Raw genomic sequence first — 10,890 nt, forward strand, 5'->3', positions numbered from 1 at the left:
TTAAAACCAAGTTCATATCTCAGTTCCACTGAAATGTAATTCAGAGGAGGAAAACATGGACTATTTGCAGAAGAGCCCCAATTACTCACATGAATGTTATGCTTAGAAGCCAAGCAGGTATTCACAAAGAGGCAAATTATTCACTGGGGTTCTTACTCCCAAGTGTTCTACTGATGCAATTTTTGTTCGGGTGGAGGAAAACAAGAGAGAAACAAATATCGAAAACAACCAAGAACGACATGCGACGAGTCTATGGAAAATGATACTGGGAAGATCCCAGGATCCTGGAAAACGTCCCAGTGGCACCCGAGCTCTCTCAGAGAAGGTTATCAAACAGGGCGGCAGGCTGTGGTTATTAACCTGGCCCTGACTAGGGCTGAGAGCAGGCAACAGCGAGCTGCACACGCAGACACACCATCTCCCGCTCACCCTGGGCTACAAAAGGAAAGACGAATGCAGTCGCTAGGGGGGGGGAAGCTGCATCCTCCGGAGAAAGACGGTCCTACCTCCCCGTCGCGAACGGCCCCAGAGAGCGGGGGAACGACACAACCCACGAGAGAGAACCGGGGGAGAAGGGCGCTGGGGGGGGTAACTCCCGGGCTGTCCCCGGACCTCTCCGGCACGGCGTTCCCCGCCCCTCAGCACCCCCGTCTTTTCCAAGTGAAGGTTTATTTGGGGGGGCGGGGGGGAGAAAGAGAGAGAGGAAGGGTCGCAGCTACTCACATGGGCTCCAAGGTTTTGCTGAGCCAGGATTTCAGCGCCTCGAAGTTTTCTATGATCATTTTAACCACCATCCAGAGCGGCCCGGGCCCCCCGCCTCCCCGGCAGCAGCAGCCGCACCAACAGCGCCGGCGGGGTTCGCAGCGCCCCGCCGGCCGGGACCCCCGCTCCCGGCGCGCCTCCCCTCACGCGCCGAGGCCGCCTCCCGGTTCGGCAGAAGCCGCCTGGCAGGGGCCGGAGGCCCAAGCGCCACGAAGGGGGCGGACCCAGCCGAGCGGCGGCTGCTCCCTGCGGGCCCCGCTCTCGCCGCTCCTTGCCCGGTGGAGCGCGGTCCAGCTACTCCGCAGTTCTCCCTTCTTCCCCCCCGCCTCAGGCGGAGAGCAGCGCGGCCAGCGGGCCGAGAGCGCAGCTCCCAAACGCGCCGCCCGACCCGCTTCTCTCCTCAGCCGCAGAGCCAGACAGAGCGAGCGGGCGAGCAGGTAAGATGGCGGCGCCCCGCTGCCGCGAGAATAAGGAGTCTCGCGAGAGCGAGCGGCGCGCGGGGGCTGCCGGGAGGCGGGGCCGAGCAGAGCAGAGCGGTGCGGGAGAGCAGCTGCCCGGTCTGCTGGGTGGGTGGGAGAGTGCCGTAAGGGAGAGAAACGCGCCCTTGGGGAAGCAGAATCACAGAATGTCAGGGATTGGAAGGGACCTCCAAAGATCATCCAGTCCAATCCCCCTGCCAGAGCAGGAACACCTAGATGAGGTTACACAGGAAGGCGTCCAGGCGGGTTTTGAATGTCTCCAGAGTAGGAGACTCCACAACCTCCCTGTGCAGCCTGTTCCAGTGCTCTGGCACCCTTACCGTGAAGAAGTTACTTTTCAAATTTAAACGGAACCTCCTGTGTCCCAGTTTGTACCCATTACCCCTTGTCCTACCATTGGTTGTCTCCGAGAAGAGCCTGGCTCCATCCTCGTGACGCTTTTACATATTTATAAACATCAATGAGATCACCCCTCAGTCTCCTCCAAGCTAAAGAGACCCAGCTCCCTCAGCCTTTCCTCACAAGGGAGATGCTCCGCTCCCTTAATCATCTTTGTTGCCCTACGCTGGACTCTCTCCAGCAGTTCCCTGTCCTTCTTGAACTGAGGGGCCCAGAACTGGACACAATATTCCAGATGTGGTCTCACCAGGGCAGAGTAGAGGGGAAGGAGAACCTCTCTCAACCTAATACACCCCAGGATGCCATTGGCGTTCCTGGCCACAGAAAGGGGAGGTGCAGTGAGGGCTGCCTGCCTGGTGACGCAAACGCTCCTAAATTATTGCAGCTGACAGATTTTTTAAATTTTTTTTTTTAAAGGTGAGAGTAAAAAATTTCTCTGAAAACATGGGAGTTGAAAACAGAGCCATGCATCTTCCCTACATGGATCCTGCGGGGCGGGATAAGGTACCATGATAGGACTGCAGGTGCCGACACCAACCTGCCTGTGATGGTTACGTGGTGGTTCCCCGGTTCAGGTCCTGCAAGGTGGATCTGGTGGAGGAGCCGAGGTCACACAGCTACTCAGTCACCCCCAGAGGCAGTGGTGGTGTAGTGTATGCTGCTGCTTTTGCTGGGACAGTGGAATAACCGAGTGCTAACAGAAAATGTAAGCAGTACATCTAAGTCAGTCAGGTTGGTGGGCTTCCAAAAGACCAGTGTCTCACCTGAACTCCCAAGTGAGGCATTTTGCACAGCCGATGAACAAAGGCGGGTATTTCAAGGAAATAATTCCTGCCGTGTTTCTTAGGACAGAGTGGACGACACTCAGGATGCCTGCTACTTTTTCTCAGGTAAAGAGGGACTTCAGGTAGTCAGCTTAGATTAAATGGCAACTGTGGTCTTGGCCGACCTGTCAATATGGAGTCAAGATAACAGCAGAAGGACCCCTGGAGAGCAGGGGTGAAGGCAAGAAGGCATGTTTGGCTATAAGGGGAATGCCTGCCTGTTGTCATGGCATGGAAACTCCTTCAAGATCCATGCCACTTTCATCCTGCCCAGTGCACTGGGACAGGCTCCCCAGGGAGGCGTCACGGCCCCAACCCTGACAGTGTTCAAGAAGAGACTGAACAACGCCCTCAGACATGGTGTGAACTGTGGGGTTGTCACATGCAGGGGCAGGACTTGATGATCCTCGTGGGTCCCTTCCAACTCAGGACATTCTGTAATTCTATGGGAAACCACCATGAACTGCTCATACTTTGGTGTGAAAAACTCAACTTTACTTGGCTGCATCTGTAACAGAGCAAGGGTCATGGACAATTATGACCCTTATTTACAATTTTTCATGCCACTGAGAAGCACCTGACCTAAGTAGAGAGACTGCCAAGATATCCAGTATCTGAGACAGCTAAACAAGAGCTGTAGGAGGCTATGGCTGCCTGCACATGATCATCTATGGCTCGATTATCATCCTTGAAAGCTGGTTGAAACCTGGAGTCTAGCAAGCCAACCAAATAAGCTGCCAGCTTAATAGGTACTTCAGTGAGAACTTACCAATTACAAGATATACTTTGGTTTCCTTGCGTGGTCAAGAGTGAAGAACATGTCCAGTCAGTAGACAGAAAAACACCAGAGCCTGAAATTGTCTGGAGACTGTTGTGTAGCCATCTAAAAAGTCCTTGGCTCACAATCACCAACTTGTAACTTAACTCCCCCTGAACAAGTAAAAAGGGTCACTAAGCTTGGGATTCTGATGGGTCTTTAAAGGGACAGGCACATAGGAATTGTGATAAGAACCTAAATTTGGTTTTGGATCTGGCACTTAATCCTTTGCAAAAGCTATTGTCTAGAGGAAGTAATTCAGGCAAGCACTGTGTCAGTCCACTTCATTCTTATCTTTGTAATTACCTTTGATCCTTGAATATACAAGAAAACACAGCCTCTAAGTCTTCCCTGCATAAAATGTCTGGATATAATCATGGTACCAACTTCTCCGTGTTTGACATTTCATTTTCTAAACTGTTTTCCAGCCATTCAGAAGCACAGTGTTGTAAGTAGATTAAATTTGTGATCAGCAAAAGGATTTCACAAAAACATTTCATGCACTGGATAAGACTTGTCTGCATGTGGTAGCTTTTGAACATTACTGTGTTGATAGAAGTATGCTATTATCACCCTTCTGTGGCGATATTCAGAGTAAATAAATAAAATAAATAAATAAAAGCTGCTGACATTCCCCGTTCTAGAGTTTGCAGGCTTGAAATCTTAAGGCCTTGTAAAGATTTTGATCCTGTATCTTCAAATGTGACTGCAATGTTCTGTAGCATCTTTGAAACAATTTTCATTTAATTTCACAGCAGGGATTAGAGGGGTACAAAGTAAAACTATTCATTGGATCTGAGGAAGCAATTTCTTCTAAAATACAAAGTGGCTTCTATACATAACGTAGTTTCTATTTAAGACACAACATATTTAGGTTCTTAATAACAATTCTAAAACCACAAAATAAGGAATCATCTTTACTTAAGACAAACTTTAGCCACACCTGAAATGAGTACTTTAACTGACAAAAATTCTGAAGATCATGTTTCATTTAATGCTACATAATAGATAATCTGTGCAAAGGATCAAAGTAATTATTAACTTCTACAGTGTCATATTTCCGTGAGACAAATATATTTCTATTTCTCCAGTAGCTATTTGATGAAAAATTCATAAACTGTCCAAGGGAAAATAAAATATACCCTAAATTTAACCTCTACCTGTACAGGTAAAGCCCTGAAGAAGATACCAAGGAAAAGTATGAAGCTTTGAAAAGACTGGAAAGCAGCAAAAGAAGAACTGAACATTCTCTCCTCAGGTTTCTATTTAACACCTTAATTTAAAAAATTAGTTCCTGATGCAAAATAACAGTGATATTCTGTATCATGTATATGATCTATGGTTACTAAACACTTGATAGGAACCTCAAAAATACAAAACCAGACATACATATTCTTTGGGTTAATACAAAAACTGCATTTTAACATCAATAGTCTTTAAATACAAACAAAGTGTTAAGATAATAAAGTAACACATATCTAATTCCCTTATTTATTCATGCATCAGAATTACTAATCCATAACAGCCTTTTGGCTTCTAAAAACACAGTTAACTTCTTCAGAGTGGTATAGATGATTTCATATATAAGATCTTCCAAAGTTCATAGGTTTGGTGTGTGCTTACTTTGCATTAGTCTTATCTAATTCAATTTAGTGACCTTTGGTGTCTAAAAATAATGGTTTGTGTTTATTCACGTTTTTATTGTTTCACCTATTCATGTGAGAGCTGCGTGTTACCAGCCAAGACAGAGATATCAATCCTTCCTGACATTTCTGAGATTTTATTTCCACTGACTCCTCTCTAAAGCCCTTGGACTTCTGCTCACAAACAATCTCTGTCAATGTGTAAAGCTGCAGGTTTTAAGTGTTGAAGATTTTTGCTTGAAAGCTTACATTTTCTTGGATATCCATTGACTTGACTGTGTCTCACAAAGATAAATGTTTATATGAATATTTAGTCTTTGTTTTTCTAGTGTTGACTCCTGCATAGTGAACTCAATCAAACTGAGCCATGGCCACTTAAAAAATGGGGCCTGTAAAAGCTCTCAGCGCAGATTCAGGTCTTAAAAACCACAAAAATTTAATCACGGAATATGCTGTGGACATTACATTACTTCTGTGACCATGGTCTTTCTATAAAACAGGTCTAAGGTATGGGATTGTGTGTCACTCCTGCTTTCTGTTTTTGCAAGAAGACAGGTGATACAGCTGGAGAAAAGGGCTCTCAGTGGCTCTACTTGAGGAGGGGGTTTGGACCAGATGACCTCCAGAAGTCCCTTCCAACCTCAACCATCCCACAATTCTGTGAAGGTCTTTTGGCAAAGCATCCCAAAGCCACAGGTGTTTTAAGTATTTGTAGCTAGTGCCTGTAGCATTTAGTCTGAGATTGCGAGTCACAGAATTGAGCATTGCTGTTTTGAACTGACATAACAGTTGTTTAACAGGTTTTCTTGAAAGCTAAGGTCAGAACAAGTTATTATAGTCAAAAGCCAAATCCACAAACTCTGTGGTTTTTATTAGTGTTTAAATATAGAGACATTACCAGTAGTGGATATTGAACAACACGACATTTCTGAAGTCACAGTATGCTAAGCCGATATTTTTTATCTCTGAATGGCCTTGTGTTTTAAAAAATAAAGTGGGTCAGTTTTGTAATACAAGGTGCTCATGTTGTGGAGCTTCATTAGCTTGTACTGATGTGGGGACAGCTTGTTGTGTACTTGCTCATTAGCTTATACTAGTGCAGGGACAGGATTGCCCCACTTTGCCAATGGCAGCAAACTGAAGCTTAACCCCTGCTTGTGCCTGTGGGAAGGATGACTGGGAAAGGGCCCAGGGTGTAATTAATACCTCCTTCCCAAAATGCAGTGAAGCAGGAAAGGAAAGACATAGCTCATAACTCTGCCCCTATGAAACCAACCAGCAGAGCTTCATCTTCCAGAAATCTTAGTGCGGTCAGCACGTACTAACTGTGTCATTCTGGTCTGTGTGAACAAGTGATTACGGGGCAGAGCCACACCTGGATTTGTGCTTGCGCTGGGGTAAGCAGCTGCCCACATTACCTAATTCCCTTGGGCAACCCGCTGTGATGGTGGCAGCTGTGAGGCCCCTGTGCCTTGAAGGAACACAGGGGCTTCATGAGCCTGGCCAAAACTGGAGGCAGCTGAGACACTGATGGCACTGCAGTCTCAGCTTCTGTGTCATGAAGCATGTGGTTTGTGTGGGGGATTTACTGCTAGGGAAGAAACACCGGCTTCCTAGTAATTAAGTAGGTCCACCCCAAATGTTATTTCCAAACTCCCGTCTGCTGTGCGTCTTAGACACCAGCTAATGCTCTGACCCATTTTGGACTATAAGCCTGTGATTTTGGGCCACATTGCACAGCATGTGGACTGTTGACTTCTGGAGTGGCAGATTTTGAGTTGGCCCTGTTTCGTGTATTTTGCTATGCAAACCCTGTGCAGAAATAGGAGACACAGTATCCTTTCCATTTCAGATGTTAGTCATACACAAACCATAGGAAGAAGCGAGTGGGATTTTGCCCTTCATGCTACCCCTTATAACCAGCCCACCTTCTTGTTAAATTGAACAAGTGTAGAGAAAAAATATTTTTTCATGCCAGTATTTGTGCAGATGCACCACACTGGACGTGATGCGTTCCTGAGCCACGGTGTAGAATCATAGACTCGAAGAGTTTGGGTTGGAAGGGAACTTTAAAGGCCATCTAGTCCATGCCCCCTGCAATGAGCAGGGGCAACTGCAACTAGATCAGGTTGCTCAGAGCCCTGTCCAGCCTGACCTTGAATGTCTCCAGGGATGGGGCATCTACCACCTCTCTGGGCAACCTGGGCCACTGTTTTACCACCCTCACTGCAAAAAATATCTTCCTCATGTCTAGTATGAACCTCCTTTGCCTCTGAGATGGCTCCGCTATCTAAGGTCATAATCAAACTTGCAGCAAATGAAAACAATAATCACAAGTGGCAGAATGTGCTTTATCCATTTATCTTGAAACCACTAATTTAGTTTTAATAGTAAATAAATAAATAGTCTCTTCAGTTGAAACTGAATGCCAGCCATTGTTAAGACTACTCTGACAAGCCACATGGCTAACTCAGCAATGTGGCTTCGTACTGCAGATGTAAGAGCTCTGTGTTCAACGTATGAGAAACACTGCCAAAGAATTTTAAAAGATGCCTTCTGTCACTTTGAAAGTTGCATTGTTTATGCTATTCTTCACAGCAGGCTGCTGTATACAGTATCACATATGGGGAAGCTGCAAAATCTTGGTTGTATGAGTTCTTCCTACAGAAACATACAAATATGTGCATCCTGAGATGATGAGGCTATCTATTTTGTATTTCTGTTACTGTTTTTTTAGGGGAAGTTTTTTGGTTTACAATTAGACAATTTAAAAGTCTCTAATTTGAACATTAAAAAGATTATTTAAATCTTCTTTGTGAACAATTTATTAGATAAACTTATATTTAAAAGTTTACAGATTGTCCACCACAGAAAAAGGGATTTCTATAAGAGGATTTGATTATTAAACATTACTGCAGTATTAAAAATCTTGAAAAAGTGCTGTTGCTCATTGCGCAGGGCATTTTTATATTTTTCAACTGCCAGATCTTGGAAAAAAACCTTTCAGGATGTTTGGAAACATTTTTTTTTTTCCTACCATTTTCATTTCCATTTGAAACAACTTTTATTTTTTCTCTTCAGAGAAGCTAGAACAGGACGATGACATTGTTGCTCTCCCTGTTGTGCAAACGCCTTGGCCGTGACGTCACAGCTGTGACGTCACATGGCCAGGATGTGCTGTGAGGTCAATACTGCTGCGGAGCCAGAAGAGGGAGCACGGACATCGCTGCTCCTTGGTCACGCTGGAGAGGCGACTTGGATTATTTCACAGAAGAAAAACCCTTACAGCTATTTTAGAAGACGTATTACAGAATACTTTTTTCCTCCTCTTTAAAAAAAAAAAACTTTAAAATAAGATTTAATTAAGGGAAATTTAAGAACTGGATGTTTTCATCAATTCTTATAAAGAAAAAAGATCTGTTCATAATTTTGTGAATGGCTGGTATAGTATTTTAGCACTTTTAACACCTTTTAGAGAGTATTTTTGCATTTTCTTCTGCAGCCACTGAGGAAAGTGAAGCTTATCAGAATTCAAATATAGTGAAAAAGTTTGATTCACTTTTGTATAGTACTAGAAAGTGTCTTTAAGCATGTTACTACATTCATATTCTAACTTCAGATCATATATTTTCTCAGTAATTTTCAGATATATTTGTATTAAAAACGTTTTTTAAAGACACAAAGTATGTAAATATATGCTCTCCAAGTTTTTAGAAACTTAGAACTTCTCAAATCTCGCCTCTGTCATAATTTCTTATTTTTCTCAGTTGTTATAATTTCTCATACCATTTAGATGTTCCTGACTTTGTAGAGAAAGTAATCAAAAAGTGCCTTGTTGTCCCCTGATAATAATTTATATTACTTATCCCGTTGATACAAGAGAGTCACACGGCTTTCCTGTAGCAGGATTTGTGTGAAGGTTTTCTAAGAATTCCCGGAATAAAATTGAAATGGATAATCTGTGTGACAGCTTTGTGATACTGAAAGACTCACTCCTATGCCTTTGGTTTTGCCTAAACTGGCTTCTGTGTGGGATTTGTGAGAGCAGGAGCCAACGTCATCTATGGGTCACTCTTTCCAAAAGTGGACATTTGCAAGGGATGTGTGGCATTATGGTCTTGGTCTTGGCATCTTGGATAAGCACAATTAAATACTGCACTTGCTCTTCAAAGTTTGGTCCTTTTGCTACTCCCTGTGAGATAAATTACAGCCCCAAGAAATGAATGGAAAATTAACCAGCAAGTTTTGGCCTCACAGAAGTGTAAATAGATTTTATGACAGAAGTAAATGAAACCAGCTTTTTTTTTTTTTCTTTTCTGTCATGCCAATGCCTTTTTTCAATTGTGCCATACGTGTTCCTTCAAATATTTTCCTAAAGTCAGTGTTCTTTGCAGAACTGATTGTGAGTGGTCAGATTATTAATAATGTTTATTTGTATTTGAAATTAATCTCATAGAACCTATTGGCTAGGTTTGAATTTCATGTCCCAAAGGCATTAACTCAGGAAAACTCCACAAATAGAATTATTTTGGTTGGCATCAAGATAAGATATGGAGAATATGACTTATACTGTATTCTGGATATGCTCCTGAATTTATTATATTTTGAACACGTATTCCTGTGCTGACACTGCAGGACGGTCATGTTCAGAAATGCAAAACACAGATATATAGTATAACTTATGTCTATATTATACCCTAGCATAGTTCTGTTGAAGCCAGCGGAAGCCTACGGGCGTCTTTTAATTTGGCATATTCATCCCTAGAATAGCCCTACTGCCATAGTGATTGAATTTGATTGAAAATGCACAAATTTTACAATTAAACAATTACCAAAAAAGACTTTGAGTACTGTGTGCAGTTTTGGGCCTCAGAATTTAAAAAGGATGTTGAGATACTTGAAGGTTTCCAGAGGAGGGCAACAAAGCTGGTGAAGGGGCGGGAAGGAAATACCCCATGAGGAGTGGCTGAGGACTCTGTGATTTTCTAGTTTGGAGAAAAGGCTGAGGAATGACCTCATTGCTCTCTCCAGCCTCTTGAGGAGGGGATGTGGAGAGGGAGGTTCTGATCTCTTCTTCCTGGTTCCCAGTACCAGGACACGTAGACATGGTTCAAAACTGTGTCTGGGGAGGTTCAGACTTGACACTAGGAAATATTTCTTCAACAAGAGGGTAGTTGAACACTGGAGCAGTCTTCCTAGAGAGGTGGTTGATGCCCTGAGCCTGTCAGTGTTTAAGAGGCATTAGGACAGTGCCCTTAATAACATGCTTTAGCTTTTGGTCATCCCCAAAGTGGTCAGGCAGTTGGACTAGGTGGTCGCTGTAGGTCCCTTCCAGCTGAAATATTCTATTCTACTCTAACCTAGGAATTACAGTCTTTCACCCCAGAAAACAATATAAAATATTAGTAACATAGCACCAATGCTACATTTTTAGGTGATGGGCAGACTAAATTATCCTTCCTTCATAAATTTCTACTTGTTAATTTCCATACCATCTCTTCCTGACATATCATAAAAGCAACATTTCACCAGCTCTATGTTTACATATTTTCAGTTAGAGGTTTCAAGGGTACTTAGCTAAGGCATTCATGGGGATGGAGCTCAGCTCTAGGTTCTTCTGGTACAACAAATTGCTCAGCCATTTACTTTGCTTTTTCCATTTTCTGTTTCGTGGTTTGTTCCTTCTGAAAAGGAGACGATCCCACCAGCTGCAGCCAGCTCAGCCACTGCACTTGTGGCAGCAGGAAGCACAGCACTGACAGGATCCAAAGCTATCCCCTTCTACTACAGCAACAATTTGTGATGGACACATTCTAGCTGTCCTTTGGAAAGGCTTCAAAATAAACTGCCAGACAGCATGAAAAACAGTTTTTACAAGGTAGCTTTAATTGTTGCTAAATAACAATTCTCTTTGTCAGGCCACCATAACCAGTAATGTCACAGGGAGCCCCTCAAGCTGCAGGACC

At 43.7% G+C, this 10,890-nt stretch overlaps 1 protein-coding gene and 1 long non-coding RNA gene across 7 annotated transcripts in view; one reads left to right on the forward strand and one right to left on the reverse strand.

Moving 5' to 3' along the window:
• RBM26 (RNA binding motif protein 26) overlaps nucleotides 1-1,187 on the reverse strand; it is a 65,067-nt gene extending 63,880 nt beyond the window's left edge. For 3 of the 6 annotated variants that reach the window (XM_071806521.1, XM_071806510.1, XM_071806512.1), the window contains exon 1: nucleotides 724-1,187. In XM_071806521.1, the coding sequence (XP_071662622.1) occupies nucleotides 724-794 (71 nt within the window). In that variant the 5' untranslated portion in view covers nucleotides 795-1,187. The remainder of the gene's footprint in view (nucleotides 1-723) is intronic. The other 3 variants (XM_065858382.2, XM_065857616.2, XM_071806527.1) reach the window with 1 other exon arrangement.
• LOC139827578 (uncharacterized) lies at nucleotides 1,114-9,621 on the forward strand. Its single transcript, XR_011738372.1, has 3 exons — nucleotides 1,114-1,199; nucleotides 4,450-4,539; nucleotides 8,006-9,621. It is a non-coding gene; the product is annotated as an uncharacterized lncRNA (long non-coding RNA).
• The last annotated feature ends 1,269 nt before the right edge of the window (nucleotides 9,622-10,890 follow it).

Source organism: Patagioenas fasciata, chromosome 1 (assembly GCF_037038585.1).
Source record: "Patagioenas fasciata isolate bPatFas1 chromosome 1, bPatFas1.hap1, whole genome shotgun sequence".
Classification (NCBI taxonomy): domain Eukaryota; kingdom Metazoa; phylum Chordata; class Aves; order Columbiformes; family Columbidae; genus Patagioenas; species Patagioenas fasciata.